At 43.5% G+C, this 17,945-nt stretch overlaps 2 protein-coding genes across 2 annotated transcripts in view; both read left to right on the top strand.

Annotated features, from left to right (window-relative positions):
• Positions 1-1,493: 1,493 nt before the first annotated feature.
• On the top strand, positions 1,494-17,904 carry jagn1a (jagunal homolog 1a). The gene is made up of 3 exons (XM_070893686.1): positions 1,494-1,912; positions 2,725-2,835; positions 15,350-17,904. Exons 1-3 carry the CDS (start codon positions 1,680-1,682, stop codon positions 15,810-15,812), a joined length of 807 nt encoding a protein of 268 aa, XP_070749787.1. The 5' UTR covers positions 1,494-1,679; the 3' UTR covers positions 15,813-17,904.
• adgrg7.1 (adhesion G protein-coupled receptor G7, tandem duplicate 1) overlaps positions 15,806-17,945 on the top strand; it is a 103,369-nt gene continuing 101,229 nt past the window's right edge. The window contains exon 1 of the mRNA XM_070893683.1: positions 15,806-15,876. Coding sequence (XP_070749784.1) covers positions 15,867-15,876 — 10 coding nt within the window. The 5' untranslated portion in view covers positions 15,806-15,866. The remainder of the gene's footprint in view (positions 15,877-17,945) is intronic.

Genomic DNA, 17,945 nt, shown 5'->3' with positions numbered 1-17,945 from the left:
CAGGCAGGATCTAATTACACATTACAGAGAAACTGCTGGATGTGTCTTATTCTCCAAGGGGACCAATCAGAAATCAGGTCTTGTCCTCCAAGGTGACCAATCAGAAGTAAACATGGCCATAAAGAAAGGGAAAGTGGGACAAAAGGATTAAAAAACAATTATTTTTATTTTGTTAAACCTGCAACAATCAGTTAAATCTGAGGGAAGGAGAGTCCACAGTTATAAAAGATCATTTTCAGTGCCAGAGAGGTTGTTTGGAAGTAATTATGACTATCATGTCATTAAAAATGTAATTAAATTGGAATGATAAGTCCTAACTTTTTCTGTTGAGTTTAGTGGATATATTTAACTTAAGTACAGCAACTTTATGCCATGAGAAGCACTGACCACACTTGATCAGCTCTGTTGAGCAGGCCACATTGTTCGCATGCCAGACACGAGACTCCCAAAGCGCTCTACTCGGAATAACTTCATGGCAAACAAGCCAAAGGTGGGCAGAGTTAACGTTACAAGGACACCCTCAAAGCCTCCCTGATAAAGTGCAACATCCCCACTGACATCTGGCCAAAGACTGCCCTAAGTGGAGGAAGTGCACCCGGGAGGGCGCTGAGCACCTCGAGTCTCATCACCGAGAGCATGCAGAAACCAAGTGCACGCAACGGAAAGAGCGTGCGGCAAACCTGTCCCACCCTCCCTTTCCCTCAATGACTATCTGCCCCACCTGAGACAGAGACTGTGGTTCTCCTATCCGACTGTTCAGCCACCTAAAGACTCATTTTAAGAGTGGAAGCAAGTCTTCCTCGATTCCGAGGGACTGCCTATGATGATGGAGCGGGTAATGATAAATGCAAGCAAGGTGGAGCTAGTCATCATCCTCAGAGGCACCTGCTTGTAAACAAGCAAAGCTGAATATGAATGCGGGAGGAAACCCATGCACTGAAACAGGAACGGTGCCGGGAAGATGAACATTGGCCGCTGCAGCAATTGATACACCAAGTGGTTGCAGCAACATGCCACGGCTCGGTCCCGCCTCCCAACCCACGTGGGGCTAGTCCCGCGATGCATGGTGGGGCGCGGCCGCTTGCGCTGAGTCAGTTCTGCGGCTGTGGCCGGGCGCGCGTCGGGAGCGGCAGGTGGGTCACCCTCTTCCCTCTTCCCCTCTCCCCTCATACACATCGTCACCATAATCGTCACCGGCACCGGTCACCCTCCCCCTCCATACACATCGTCACCGGCCCGGCACCGATCACCCTCCTCCTCCATTCACATCGTCACCGGCCCGGCACTCCCCCAGTCGGATCGCCAGCGGCCCGGCCCAGCCCGCCGCCCCGCTGCTCACAGCCGAGGCCCGGGTTTTCCGGCTTCTATTTCGTTGCTGCAATTCGGCCAGATTGGGATTGCGCGCGGTGCCGCCCGCTGCTGGACCGTCAGTCGGCGGCGGCCGGCTCTCGAGGCTGAGGTGGGCAGGCCTCGGGATCGGGTCCGGAGCGGCCCCGGGAGATGGGGAAAGCGGGACTGGGAGAAGAGAGGTGGGAGCGAGACGGAGAAAGGACGTGAAAAAGAAAAGATTTACATTTATGTAGCACCTTTCACGACTTGGGGACGTCTGAAAGTGCTTTACCGCCAATGAAGCACTGACCACACTCGATCAGCTTCGCTGGGCAGGCCACTTAGTTTGCATGCCAGACAGGAGGCTCCCTAAACAGTTGCTCAAACCAGCCAAAGGTGGGCAGTGGAAACGTTACAAGGACACCCTCAAAGCCTTCCTGGTAAAGTGCAACATCACCACTGACACCTGGGAGCCCCTGGCCAAAGACCGCCCTAAGTGGAGGAAGTGCATCCGGGAGAGCTCTTCGAATCGCAACGCCGCTAGTGTGAAGAGGTCAGGCACAGGCAGCAGAAGGAGCGTGTGGTAAATCAGTCCCACCCTTTCCCTGACGAATGTCTGTCCCACCTGTGACGGGCTGTGGCTTTCGCATTGGATTATTCAGCCACCAAAGGACTCACTTTAGGAGTGGAAGCAAGCCTTCCTTGATTCCGAGGGACTGCCTATGATGATTTGAAATGTAGGCACTGTGTTGTCATGTAGGAGACGCGACAGCCGATTTGCACACAGCAAGGTCCCAAAAGCAGCAATGTGATAATGACCATATAATCTTTTTATTATGTTGGTTGAGGGATAAATATTGGCCAGGGCACTGGACCGTGAGAGGGAGTGAGAATTAGAAAGAGGCTGTGGTTGTGATTTTATAGAATGATACAGCACAGAAGGAGGCCATTCAGCCCATCATGCCTGTGCTGGCTCTTTGGTAGAGCTATCCAATTAATCCCACTCCCCAGCTCTTTCCCCATAGCCTTCGTAAATGATTTCCCTTCTTGTATTTATCCAATTCTCTTTTCAATGTTACTATTGAATCTGTTTTCAGCACCCTTTCAGGCTGACCATTCCAGATCATAACCCCCAATAATGTTTCCTCATTTTGCCTCTAGTTCGTTTGCCAGTCACCTTAAATCTGTGTCTGGTACCTGACTACTCTGCCTGGAAACAATTTCTCTTTACTTACACTTTCATCCGTTCCCATTCATGATTTTGCATACCACTCTCAAATCTCTTAGCCTTCTCTGCTCTATAGAGGAAACAAGTGAGATTTACAGAGATGGAGGGAGTAGCTTACACTGGGTCACCAGGGGACCTGGCTAACTTGGTATTCTAATTCCCAATAGGTCTGGAATTTCATTGTTCACCATGGCATCCCATGCTGGTCCACGTGCAACAGGAACAGATGGCAGTGACTACCACCATAGAGAGAAAGTAGCTTCACACTATCAGATGAGGTACTTTTTTAATAAATTATTTGAATTGTATTTTTACGGAACAAACAAAAATGCCATTTACTTAACTGTTCTGACTACTGCAACCCTACCTTCATAGACAAAAGTAAAATACTGTGGATGCTGGAAATCTGAAAAGGACAGAAAATGCTGGAAATACTCCAGGTCAGGGAGCATCTATGGAGAAACAGTTAATGTTTCAGGTCAAAGACCTTTTCACAAAACTGGGAGAAGTTAGAGATTTAACAGTTTATAAGCAAGTACAGAGCCAGGAAAACAATGGGGAGGGAGCAGAGGAAAGAACTAAGGGGAAGGTCTGTGACTGGTGGAGGGCAGGAGTCATTAAATGACAAACGGGATGATGGTAATGGGACAAGTAAAGAGACAAAAGATGGGTGCAGAAGGTGTTAATGACAACAGTAAACAATCATCAGCACCTGCTGTCTGAAAAACGGAAACACTGTTTATGATCTGAAGTCATTGAAATCAATGTTGAGTCCAGAAGATTGTAAATGCCTAATTGAAAGATGAGGTGCTGTTGCTCGAGCACCCACTAAGCTTCATTGAGACAGTGTAGAAGGCTGAGGACAGAGAGCTCAGAATGGGACAGAGAATTAAAATGGCAAGTGACCGGAAGCATTTGTGGACCGAACAGAGGTGTTCAGAAAAGCGATCGCCCAATCTGTGCTTGGTGTCCTAGTGTAGAGGAGACTGCATTTTGAACAGCAAATAGAGTATACGAAATTGAACGAAATGCAAGTAAATTGTTGGTTCACCTGGAAGGAATTTTTGGGGTCCTGGACAGTGGAAAGGGAGGGGGGAGAATGGGCAGGTGCTGCATCTCCAGCGCTTGTATGGGAAGGGGAGCGGATTTCATAAGAGTGGACCATGGTGTCATAGAGGGAATGGTCCCTTCAAAATCTTGGAAGGGAAGGGGAGTGGAGGGGAAATGTGTTTGGTGGTGGTAGTGATGTATTGAAAGCACTGGTGTGAAAGGTGGCATTCTGACGATGCCACCTTCCACACCAGTGCTGCCAATATGTCAGCTCTATTTCTGGGGATAGGCTGTCAACCAATAACTATATAAGCCCACAGCTACCTTCATTACACTTCTTCCCACCGCGCTTCCTGTATGGAATCTATTCCATTCTCCCAGTTTCTTTGCCTCCGTTGTATCTGTTCTGACGATCCCACGTTCCACACTAGTGCTTCAGATATGTCTTCATAAGAATATAAGAAATAGGAGCAGGAGTAGACCATTTGGTCCTTCGAGCCTGCTTCACCATTTAATAAGATCATGCCTGACTGATCATGAACTCAGCTCCACTTCCTTGCTTGCTCCCCATAACCCTTTATTCCCTTGTCGCTCAAAAATCTGTCTATCTTCGCCTTAAATATATTCCATGACCCAGCCTCCACAGCTCTCTGGGGCAGAGAATTCCTTAGATTTACAATCCTCTGAGAGAAGAAATTCCTCCTCATTTCAGTTTTAAATGGGCGGCCCCTTATTCTGGCACTATGTCCCCTAGTTTTAGTTTCCCCTATGAGTGGAAATATCCTCTCTGCATCCACCTTGTCGAGCCCCCTCATTATCTTATATGTTTCGATAAGATCACCTCTCACTCTTCTGAACTCCAATGAATATATACCCAACCTATTCAACTTATCTTAAGTTAATCCCCTCATCTCCGGAATCAACCGAGTTAACCTTCTCTGAACAGCCTCCAATGCAAGTATATCCTTCCTTAAATATGGAGACCAAAACTGTACGCAATACTCCAGGTGTGGCCTCACCAATACCCTGTACAGTTGTAGCAGTACTTCTATGCTTTTATACTCCATCCCTCTTGCAATAAAGGCCAATACTCCATTTGCCTTCCTGATTAATTGCTATACCTGCATACGAACTTTTTGTGTTTCATGCACAAGGACCTCCAGGTCCCTCTGTACTGCAGCATTTTGCAATTTTTCTCCATTTAAATAATAATTTGCTTTTTTATTTTTTCTGCCAAAGTGCATGACCTCACACTTTCTAACATTATACTCCATCTGCCAAATTTTTGCCCATTCACTTAGCCTGTCTATATCCCTTTGCAGATTTTTTGTGTCCTCACAATTTGCTTTCCCACCCATCTTTGTATCAGCAGCAAACTTGGCTACATTACACTCAGTCTCTTCATCCAAGCCATTAATATAGATTGCAAATAGTTGAGGCCCCAGCACTGATCCCTGCAGCATCCCACTAGTTCCTTCTTCCTCAATCGAGGATACCCCATCACTATGGTTGATAGTGCCCTCGATCGTGTCCGTCCTATTTCCCGCACTTCTGCCTTCACCCTTTCCTCTCCCTCCCAGAACCACAGTAGGGTCCCCTTTGCCCTCACCTTCCACTCCACCAGCCTCCACATTCAACGGATCACCCTCTGCCACCTCCAGCTCAATGCCACCACCAAACACATCCCATTCCGAAGGGACCATTCCCTCTGCGATACCCTGGTACACTTCCAGCGTCCCCGCTCCTTCCTACGGCACCTTCCCGTGCAAGCGCAGGAGATGCAACAGCTCTCTTTCACCTCCATTCCCACTATCCAGGGCCCCAAATACTCAGGTGAAACAGCGATTTACTTGTACCTCTTTCAATTCAGTATACAGGTACAACTTCCAAAATCCGGAAACCTCGGGACTGAGGCCATTCTGGTTTTCGAGTTTTTCCAGATTTCGAAACAGAAATCAGACGGCCCGAATCTGGAAACCCCGGGGCCGAGTTTCGAGTATTTCGGATTTCAACCCCTGGGCCGAGTTTCAGGTGTTTCCGGATTTTGGAGATGAAATCCGAAGTCCCGAATCTGGAAACCCCTGGGCCGAGTATGAGGCTATAAGAAGGTTGGAGTGGGGAGAGTTGGGAAGGAGAAAGATTGATTTTGCTTTAACAATGGATACTTACGATTGATAATATGGGTTGGAAATTCACCAACCTTGTGACCGTTTTTTCGACAATATTTCACTGTTTTTGCCGGAAAACGGTAATCCACTAGTTTCGCCAAAGTCTTGTGCCGGCAGCTTTTAAATACTACTGAAAAGTGGACCACTGGCATGCAAGACTAGAAATACTGCTGTTGCCTTAATTTTGACTTTTGGAGCACCCGTATTCTGGGCGGAAAAAAACCGCCCGAGAAAAACCTGCATTGCAGCCACAATAACAGCAATAGGTATGAAGACCTGCAAAAAATGAATTTTTACATTCTTTTTCAGCGATTCAATAGTTAAGTGTCTTGTGAATGTTTTGTGATTTGTTTTTTTGCAATTTTTTTTTGTTTTCTCAAGGCCTCTCTCAGAGGTAATCGGCCTCAGTGAGGACTGCGGTTTCCACCGTGAATCCTCGTGCAGCGCCGATTTTTAACGCTGGCCGCATTTTCTAATGAAACTTGAGCCTTTTTTTTAAAAAAAGAGCGGAGTGATTACGGTATTTTTGACGAAAAATGCCAAAAAAGTACCGCTATCACCAAAAAACTAATTTCCAGCCCTTTGTGTGCAATAAGTGCATGTATGCAAACTTCACTGATGGGCACTTCTACCCTCAGATTATCTAGTCAAGTTCCTTTTTTTTGTGTAGGGGACTGACGAGGTGAAACATCTAGATTAGGTTAAAAACAGCTGGACTACCGTCTCGCTTCTAGTGACAGTAGCGCATGTTTCTGGCCAATAACCAGCTCCTCAACACCTCTGGAACCATGCCTCAGGAAAGATCAGTGCTTTTGAATGTCTTGAGATCATGAAAGCCACAATATAAATGCAAGTTCTTTTCAGAAGGATGGGAAAAGATTTGGGCTGGTGGGGGGGGGAAATGGGGACAGTAATTGTACAGCATTGTGTAAGAGTTCTGGTTGAGTTGAAGTGAGTTTAATTTGATCAAGAGGAATTTGGCAACATTGGTGTGGACTGATTATACAGAGGCGCCGTTTAAAAAAAAAAAAAATGTCCGGATTTCGGAACATATGTCCAGATTTTGGACGACGACTCCACCGATCAGCGATGTCTGGATTTTGGAACATTCTGGTTTTTGGGACTCCGGATTTGGGAAGTTCCACCTGTACTGTATTCGCTGCTCACAATGCGCTCTCCTCTATATTGGGGATCCATCCCCCTAAATTGACTGAATTATTTAGTCTTTTACTGACACGGAAGCAGTCATTGGGCAGTGCCTGAATTGAAATACCCATCCACCTTGTCTCTGGGAGACATAGAAACATAGAAAATAGGTACAGGAGTAAGCCATTCGGCCCTTCGAGCCTGCACCACTATTCAATAAAGATCATGGCTGATCATTCACCTCCGTACCCCTTTCCTGCTTTCTCTCCATACCCCTTGATCCCTTTAGCTGTAAGGGCCATATCTAATTGAATATATCCAATGAACTGGCATCAACAACTCTCTGCGGTAGGGAATTTCACAGGTTAACAACTCCGAGTGAAGAGGTTTCTCCTCATCCTAAATGGCTTACCCCTTATCCTTAGACTGTGTCCTCTGGTTCTGGACTTCCCCAATATTGGGAACATTCTTCCTGCATCTAACCTGTCCAGTCCCATCAGAATTTTGTATGTTTCTATGAGATCCCCTCTCATCCTTCTAAACTCCAGTGAATAAAGGCCCAGTCTCCTCTCATGTCAGTCCAGCCATCCTGGGAATCAGTATGGTGAACCTTTGTTGCACTCCCTCAATAGCAAGAATGTCCTTCCTCAGATTAGGAGACCAAAACTGAACACAATATTCCAGATGAGGCCACAAAGGCCCTGTACAACTGCAGTAAGACCTCCCTGCTCCTATACTCAAAACCCCTAGCTATGAAGGCCAGCATACCATTTGCCTTCTTCACCACCTGCTGTACCTGCATGCCAGCTTTCAATGACTGATGTACCATGACACCCAGGTCTCGTTGCACCTCCCCTTTTCCTAATCTGCCACTCAGATAATATTCTGCCTTCGTGTTTTTGCCACCAAAGTGGATAACCTCACATTTATCCACATCATACTGCATCTGCCATGCATTTACCCACTCATCTAACCTATCCAAGTCACCCTGCAGCCTCTTAGCGTCCTCTTCACAGCTCACACCGCCATCCAGTTTAGTGTCATCTGCAAACTTGGAGATAATACACTCAATTCCTTCATCCAAATCATTAATGTATATTGTAAATAGCTGGGGTCCCAGCACTGAGCCCTGCGGCACCCCACTAGTCACTGCCTGCCATTCTGAAAAGGACTCATTTATCCCGACTCTCTGCTTCCTGTCTGCCAACCAGTTCTTTTATCCACGTCAGTACATTACTCCCAATACCATGTGCTTTAATTTTGCACATCAATCTCTTGTGTGGGACCTTGCCAAAAGCCTTTTGAAAGTCCAAATACACCACATCCACTGGTTCTCCCTTGTCCACTCTACTAGTTACATCCTCAAAAAATTCCAGAAGATTTGTCAAGCATGATTTCCCTTTCATAAATCCATGTTGACTTGGACTGATCCCGTCACTGCTTTCCAAATGCGCTGTTATTTCATCTTTAATAATTGGTTCCAACATTTTCCCCACTACTGATGTCAGGCTAACCAGTCTATAATTATCCGTTTTCTCTCTCCCTCATTTCTTAAAGTGGTCTTACATTAGCTACTCTCCAGTTTGTAGGAACTGATCCAGAGTCGATAGACTGTTGGAAAATGATCACCAATGCATCCACTATTTCTAGGGCCACTTCCTTAAGCACTCTGGGATGCAGACTATCAGGCCCCGAGGATTTATCAGCCTTTAATCCTATCAATTTGCCTAACACAATTTCCCACCTAATAAGGATATCCTTCAGTTCCTCCTTCTCACTAGACCCTTGGTCCCCTAGTACTTCTGGAAGGTTATTTGTGTCTTCCTTCGTGAGGTCAGAACCAAAGTATTTGTTCAACTGGTCTGCCATTTCTTTGTTCCCCATTATAAATTCACCTGAATCTGACTGCAAGGAACCTACATTTGTCTTCAGTAATCTTTTTCTCTTCACATATCTATGTACATTCAATCATACTATCATCCCTGTGATGGCCAATAGCTTCTTCATGAGTTGGGAAGGAGAAAGGACCCAAGACTAACCACGTGATCAAGGTTATATTTTTGAGTAGCTGAATAACTTTGCAACTCTAAAAGACTAAGTCTGTGGTGCTGTTACTTTGTTAGGAAGGAGAGTGTTATATTTGATAAGCTCAGGAAAAATCAGATTCAACCACATAAAATACTTATTCATTGTAGCTGGCTCATGCCATATATTTCTTCTTGGCCAGTACATTCATAAGATGTAGGTAAAGTAAGCTAGAACCCTTACTAGTCAAAGAAAACATAATTCTTGGACCTTCTAGCTGTGCCATCAGGTGTCCTCACAAAATCACTCAAGATTTATTGAGCTGGATGAGATATTATACAGTAAACCACCGACCCTCTATTTGACTTGGGTTATCTGACCAGATGAAGGGTCATCGACCTGAAACGTTACTCTGTTTCTCTCCACAGATGCTGCCTGCCCTGCTGAGATTTCCAGCATTTTCTGTTTTTATTTCAGATTCCAGCATCTGCGGTATTTTGCTTTTGTTTTCAGGTTTACATCCTTTGGTTTCAACTCTGAAATTTTACAGTGTTAAATAGAAAATATTTGTGTAAAGTCTATAATTGCAGTCCCTTGGGATACTCTGGCTGTACTGTCTTAGCCACTTTTATACTGGTGCTTGTTTAGGTTGGAATCCGAGACCAGCATCTGTGACCCAGCAGCAGAATTGTAGACCCAGGAGCAGTGAACTGGATTTAATGGTGTAAATATTGGGATTTGAATCTTATTTTGGACAAGTTGCTGGAACCTTTCAAGGCTATTGTTTCTTGCCACCTTACGTTTTACACCTAAAACAGTTGTGCTGCCAGAACTCCTTTCAGAATGTCCATTTAACACCTCAATAGTTCAACTTCTTGCACAAAAGTATATCAAAGTAGCACAGTGTCTGAAGTTGGGATCATGCAAGCCTAAATTACATCGAGTATACAGCATAGAAACAGAATATACAGTATGGAAACAAGCCATTTGACCCAACCAGTCCTTGCTGACGTTTATACTCCACTCAAGCCTCCTCACATCCATCCTCATCTGACTATCAGCATTACCATCTATTCCCCCCTTCCTCATATGTTTATCTAGCTTTCCCTTAAATGCATCTATACTATTTGCCTCAACTACTCCCGGTGGTCGAGAGTTCCACATTCTCACCACTCTGGATAAAGAAGATTCTTCTGAGTTCCCCATTTGATTTCTTGGTGACTATTTTATATTGATGGTCTCTAGTTTTGCTCTTCCCCACGAGCGGACACATTCTTTCTGTGTATACTCTAATCAAACCCTTTAAAATTTTACAGACTTCTATTAGGTCACTCCTCAGCCTTCTCTTTTCAAGATAAGAGACCCAGCCTGTTCATACTTTCCTGGTGCAGTTCTGGTATCATCCTTGTAAATATTTTTGCATCCCCCTCTCAAATGCCTCGCTATCCTTTTTATAATATGGCAACCAGAATGGCACGCATTATTCCAAGTGTGGTCAAGCCAAGGTTCGACACAAGTTTAGCATAACTTCTGTACTTTTCAATTCTATTCCACTAGAAATAGACCATCGTGCATGGTTTGCTTTTGTTACAGCCTTATTGACCTGCATCGCAACTTTGAGATTTGTGTATTTGTACTCCCAGGTCCTTTTGCTCCTCTACCTCATTTAGATTTTTATTTTCTAATTAATATGTGACACCCTTATTTTTCTTACCAAAATGTAATGCAGGTGCAATGTCCCGAATCTGGAACTCCGAAAACCGGAATTGTCCAAAAACCGGACATTTTGCTTATTGCTGTTATTTTCCAAAAAACAGCCATTTTTGAGGCAAAACCCGAATCCATTCGGGCTTTGACAGATTTTGGACCTCGCCGCTCAAAATCCAGCACGGATTTGGTAGAGGATTCTGGATTTCAGACTTTTGGTTTTCTTTTCTGAAATCCGGAAAAACCCAAAAACTGGACGGAGTAGGTCCCGAGGATTTCGGATTTCGGACGTTGTACCTGTACCTCAGATTTATCATTGTTAGGAACAGGAGTAGGCCATTCATCCCCTTGAGCCTGTTCTGCCATTCACTGTGATCATGGCTGATCTGTGATCCAACCCCATATACCTGCCTTTGGTTAACAGAAAGCTATCAAGCTCTGATTTAATATTAACAATTGATCTAGTATCATTGTCGTTTGTGGAAGAGTTCCAAACTTCAACCAACCTTTGTGTGTAGAAGTGTTTCCTAATTTCACTCCTGAAAGGTTCAGCTCTAATTTTTAGACTAACGCCCCGCCCCCTAGTCCTAGAATCCCTAACCAGTGGAAATAGTTTTTTTTCTATCTACCCTATCTGTTCCCCTTAATATCCTGAAAACTGATCAGATCACCCCATAACCTTCTAAATTCTAGTTTGTGTAATCTCTCCTAACTTAACTCTAGAAGTCTGGCTATCGTTCTGGTAAACCTATGCTGCACTCCCTCCAAGGCCAATATAACCTTTCTAAGGCATGGTGCCTAGAACTGCTCACAGTACTCCAGGTGTGGTCTAACCAGGGTTTTGTACAGCTGCAGCATAACTTCTATCCCCTTGTACTTTAGTCCTCTAGATATAAAGGCCAGCATTCCATTAGCCTTTGATTATTTTCTGTACTTGTTCATGACATTTTAATCTTTTTACCTGAATCCCCAAATCTCTTTGGACATCCACTGTTTTTAGCTTTTCACCAATTAGAAAGTATCCTGTTGTATTCTTTTTTGGTCCAAAATAGATGTTGAAATTCAATTGCCATTATATGCACATTCTTCAAGCTTATTAATGTAATCTTGTCATTTGTTGTAGTTCCCCCTCAGTGTTGACTATCCTCCTCAAGTTGGTGTCGTCTGCAAATTTAGAAATGTACAGGACAGGTTGAATTCCACCACCAGAGTGTGTGTTTTGAGCTAACCGATCAAGTTAGTCCTCATTTCATAACATAAGAAATAGGAGCAGGAGTAGGCCATATGGCCTAATCCATTCAGTAAGATCATGTCTGATCTTCTACATCAACTCCACTTTCCTGCCCTATTCCCATATCCCTTGATTCTGTTAGTGCCCAAAATATCCAAATATCTATCTATCTCAGTCTTGAATATAGTCAATGACTGAGTGTCTTTGGGGTAGAGAAGTCCAAAGATTCACAACCCTCTGAGTGAAGAAATTTCTCCTCATCTCCATCTTAAATGGCTGAACCCTTATCCTGAGACTGTGAACCCTAGTTCTAGACTATCCAGGCAGGGGAAACAGCCTCTCAGAATCTACGCTGTCAAGCCGCCTTATGTAAAATTAATGAACTTCATAGATCTTTCTACCTGCGTGTAATACCTTAGTATGTAGAGGGATTTGCTGTGCTGTTGATAGAACTACTTGAAACAACTGCCATATATGTGCTAAGTTATAGTGTTTTGAAATGCTGGTTAGAAAGATGTGTTTTGTTGCTGCCATGCTTTAAGCTCATTTTAGGTTCTCGAGTGCTACCTCCCAGACTCTGTGCTATTTCAATATACTTTTGTATAGGGAGTTGATGTAACAAGGAAAAATGTTAAATTACCTACTGTGGGTATGATCGTCCTTTTTTGAGTAGAGTTCATCACCACTCAAAGCTCTCTGATCTGGTGCTACTTGGAAATATGTTATTAAAAATTGGTGTGCAAGCTCAGTACTCCGGTCTCTGCTGCATCCACCCAGGGTTATACATGAGGATGATCCAACATGGCACAAAGCTCTGAGAGTTGGTGTTGATGGTGTGTTTTGCACTGCAGAATGATAGCAATTTCCTTTTTCTGAGTTTACCGAAATCAAGTAAGACCATACAACGATGGGTATTCAAGCATCTTCCCCTTATCTATTGTGGTGTTCCTGTGCCATGCACCATTCCTGATCAAGAGGGTGAGGTTAATGATCTGCTTAAGATCTCGGTCAATGCTGCATTTTAATTGACTGCTAAAAGGTGTGTAAGAATCCCCAGTGTGACATGCCTTCAGTTTACCCTACAGGAAGGTACCTGACCTCTATTCAGTGCCCTCTTCAGTTAGAAACTCGCAGTGCCATCCTTGCAAACTACTGCCCCATCTCCAACGTCACTTTCCTCTCCAAAGTCCTTGAATGTGTTGCCTCCCAAATCCATGCCCTCCTTTCCCGCAATTCCATGTTTGAATCCCTCCAATCCGGTTTACGCTCCTGCCACAGTACCGAAACATTCTCACAAGTCACAAATGACATCCTTTGTGACTGTGACAAAGGCAAACTATTCCTCCTCGTCTTTCTCGACTTGTCTGCAGCCTTTGACATGGTTGACCACTCTATCCTTCAATGCTTCTCCACCGTCATCCAGCTGGGTAGGACTGCACTTGCCTGGTTCCATTCTTATCTATCTAATTGTAGCCAGAGAATCATCTGCAACGGCTTCTCTTCCCACCCTCTCATCGTTACCTCTGGTGTCCACCCAAGGATCTATCCTTGGCCCCTTCCTATTTCTCAACTACATGTTGCCCCTTGGCGACATCATCCGGAAACACAGTGTCAGTTTCCACATGTACACTGATGATACCCAGCTCTACCTCACTACCACTTTTCTCAACCCCTCCATGGTCTCTAAATTGTCAGACTGCTTGTCCGACATACAGTTCTGGATGAGCAGAAATTTTCTCCAAATGAATATTGGGAAGTGTTTTCGATCCCCACCACAAACGCTGTTCCCTAGCCACTGACTTCACCCCCCTCCTCAGCTCCAGTCTGAGGCTGAACCAGACTGTTCGCAACTTTGGTGTCATATTTGACACTGAAATGAGCTTTCGACCACATATGCGCAGCATAACTAAGACCGCCTATTTCCACCTCCGTAACATCGTCCGTCTCCGCCCTTGCCTCAGCTCGTCCGTTGCTGAAGCCCTCATCCATGCCTTTGTTACCTCTAGACTTGACTATTCCAATGCATCCCTGGCTGGCCCCTCACATTCTACCCTATGTAAACTAAAGGTGATCCTAAACTCGGCAGCTTATGTCCTAACTTGCATCAAGTCCTGCTCACCCATCATCCCTGTGGTCGCTGACCTACATTGGCTCCCAGTTAAGCAATGCCTCGATTTCAAAATTCTCATCCTTATTTTCAAATCTCTCCATGGCCTCGCCCCTTCCTATCTCTGTAATCTCCTCCAGCCCACAACCCCCCCCCCCCCCGAGATGTCTGCGCTCCTCTAATTCAGCTCTCCTGAGCATCCCTGATTGTAATTGCTTAACCATTGGTGGCCGTGCCTTCTGTTGCCTAGGCCCCAAACTCTGGAACTTCTTGCCTAAACCTCTCTACTCCTCCTCCTTCAAGACGCTCCTTAAAACCTATCCCTTTTGACCAAGCTTTTGGTCACCTGCACTAATTTCTACTTATGCGACTCGGTGTCTTACTTTGGCGCATAATACTCCTGTGAAGGGCCTTGGGACGTGCTATATAAATACAAGTTGTTGTAGAGCGATCAGTTATTGTGTTGGAGGTGTAAGTGTGAACCTATATCTCACTTTTGTGGTGCATTATGTTGTGGGTCCAAATCGCTAAGTCGCATAGCTGCCCAGGATTAACATTTTATATTTAATTTTTTTCTGATCACTTTTGCTTGCCATTTCTCCATGTGTTTCCCCCAACCCCTCAAAGGGATCTGCACCCAGACTTTTGTTAGTACTTCTGTAAGCTCAATATTGGCTTGGCTTAGTTAGTAGCAGTCTTGCCTCTGATACAGAGCATCTAAACCAGGCTACTAATCTACTACAGTACTGAGTGGATGCTGCATTGTTGGGGGTGCAGCCCTCCAGATCAGATGTTTAACCGAGGCCCTGCTTGCGTATTCTGATGGTTCAGATATCCATTAAAGAGCAGAGAATTTTCCCAGTGTCTTAAACTTTCTTCCCTTGACGCCACTGAAAACAGATGAATTGGTCTTTCAATGCAGTTTGAGATACCAAGCCGAAAATGGATACTGTGTTTACTTATGCAAGTCACTGGACTTCAAAGTAATAAATTGTATCTTGACATGCTTTGAGAGAAAATCAGGCACTATATAAAGATGTCTTTTTTAGCTATACAACAGGAGAACTTAGCTTCAAAAAATACTTGTTTTCATCACCTTTCCTGCACATAAGTAACCTGGATAGTGACTCAAAGTCTCCATTTGGGAAAAGGTGGGACAAGACTATATTTAACAGTCCATGGGACAGTATAATAGTATTAAGATGAGATATACCATCAATCTAGAGGAGCCCACTGTATTCTAATAGCTATACTTTTTGCAGATAAGATGCAAAGCCATTTGTATTTCAGAGTCTGGAATGCTTATCTGTGGGGATGAAAATGATTTTAAAATTGTTTTTCTGTTCTTTCAATTCCAGTGTAACTCTGAAGTCTGAAATCAAGAAGCTGATTATTGCTCACTTCGTAATCTGGACACTGCTCACTCTTCAGGTTATTGTCAGTCACATGAAGTTGGTGTCACATGACCTGATAGCTATGCCATACCAATGGGAATACCCATACCTGCTGAGCATCATACCATCTATCTTTGGTTTCGTATCCTTCCCTCGTAACAACATCAGTTATCTTGTGCTTTCTATGATCAGTGCTGGGCTTTTCTCCATTGCCCCTCTCATTTATGGCAGCATGGAGATGTTCCCCATGGCACAGCAGCTCTACCGGCATGGCAAGGCCTACCGTTTCATCTTTGGCTTTTCAGCTGTGGCTGTCATGTACTTGGTCTTGGTTATTGCAGTGCAAGTGCATGGCTGGCAGATCTACTACAGCAAAAAATTACTGGACTCTTGGTTTACCTCCACGCAGGAAAAGAAGAAGAAATAGTCTGCAGAAGAAAGAACCCTTTGGATTCTGAATTAGAAGGCTCAGAGCTGGTTTATGAACTATGGTAAATATAATGGGACTGCATCAGTCCAGTAAATGATAGTCTAGGGCTTAAATGCTCCAGATTGTCTTGTAGGCTGTTTTTGTTTTTTCTTTCTACCCTCGTGCTTTTTCTTCTACACAAAGTCAAACTGACCGTGGTAAGTCTCCCCCGGACATCTGATAATGTTATTTCAAGCTGTGGATATCATTGTGATAGATGTTACTCCTTTTAAAAATATCATGATACACAGTCACTAAGCTGCTGAGAAATGCAGTAAATTCAAAGGTGTTTCCAAACATTGAACCTGATTTGTCCAAATCGAAGATTTTATGGTTGTATTTCATGATTACCATAGGTTGTGATTTTCAAGAGGAAAATAAATGATTTAATTGTTGGTTTTATGTACAGTGAAATGCTGCTGTAAGATTCTGAATTCCTACATCATTTAGTCTTACTAAAATTGAGTAAACATGATATGGTGTGTGGCTGGGAGACTTGAGTGTTACACTGTGCTGGGACTTGTGCTACTAAGCTGCATGCAGACTATTTAAATCTATCAAAATTTGATGGATTGTCAGGGCCAACAAGGTTTGTTTAACCCTTGGAGGTCAAGCCAACTGTATTTTATTTTAAATCTTAATGTGATAGCATCCCAAATTAATTGAACTATTCAAATTAAAAATGTTGCGCCAACACAGCACATAACTAATTTAACTCCTTTTAGCTAACAATTTCTTTAAAGACCAAAATAAGAGTACTGTACATTTAACCCTTTTCTGACAGTTCCTTTGTATATAGTTTTGAAGGTTGCATTACACAGCTCATTTCATTTTGGATGTAGTACCTGCTGATTGTGCAGTCTGTTAATACTATAATGTTGCATGTACAAATCACGTGTTGTATATTTTGGATCTCAAGATCTTGAATGTAAAATACACTAGTCAATGTTCTTTAGTAACTTAAAATAAAATCAACATTTTATGCCCTCTGTGCACTGTCCTGTGCTGTCTTTATAATCAGCACGAGTGTAGGAGAAGTTAGTTGGTCATGTGTACACAATATTTACACTAGGAAGACAGATCTTAGAGTGTCATACATATATAACATTCTTTGACCTCTGGGAACTGCAAAAGTTGTCACCATACCCACAATAGTTTCATGGTACCCAAATGTTTACATAAGAGTGATAATGCAGTGTAAAAGTGGTCTCAAACCCATTGGCAGGTTGTAAGCTAGCTTAATAAATTGTTTGAGCTGGATTCCTGCTCCATATTTGGGCATAAACTTTTGGGATGAACTTCCTACTGTTTGTTTATGGGGAAGGCAAGAAGTTGGACAGTACAAAAATTGAGGAGGAGGACTAGATAATTTGTGGGAAGCATGTGTTAGGTTTTAATCACTGCAGATTTGGCTGTCCCACAGGCTTCTTTAAGGCTAGGAACTTCACATTTAGTTGTGGGAAAAGTGAAACTCATGAAAATGTTGGACTTCGTTTATTCCGAATTGAATTGAGCAAAGTTTGTGTTTTATTTGCAACTGGGAATCGCATGGATTTAATTTATTTTCTGATTGTCACCATTTCAGCTTTTGTTTGCAACAATGAATAAAGTGTTACACCGGAATTACTGTCACTGTTTTTGCGCCAGTGTAACATAACTGAAGTGGGCTTTTGATGTAAACAGTGTAACTTGTCTGCGATCCACATGGTATGTGTTTGTACTTTGTGAATAAAATTGAGTCGTCACACAGAAAAGTCTTTATGTAGATACCGTTTATCAGCTTGTCCTTTTTACCAGTTAAGTTGGCAAATATTTAATTTGGGGGAGGGTTGCTGTTGCAAAACTTTCACTACTTATTAATGCTCTTAACTTTATAGTGCAAATCGTTATTATAAACCTGTTGTAACAAACTTGCCATCTTTCTTTGCCACCCTAGCACCCTTGGTCTTGCTAAAAATGTGAGAATTCAAATCTCAGTATGTCGACCTCCTGATGAGGATGAATTACTTTTGCCATCTTCATTTGTAATAAAGTTTTACTTTACTTTAAATTCTGTGCCTGATCTAGTTACATTACTATCACTAATTAAAT

Source organism: Pristiophorus japonicus, chromosome 11 (assembly GCF_044704955.1).
Source record: "Pristiophorus japonicus isolate sPriJap1 chromosome 11, sPriJap1.hap1, whole genome shotgun sequence".
NCBI classification, from domain to species: domain Eukaryota; kingdom Metazoa; phylum Chordata; class Chondrichthyes; family Pristiophoridae; genus Pristiophorus; species Pristiophorus japonicus.
This window is presented reverse-complemented; position numbering and strand designations above follow the sequence as displayed.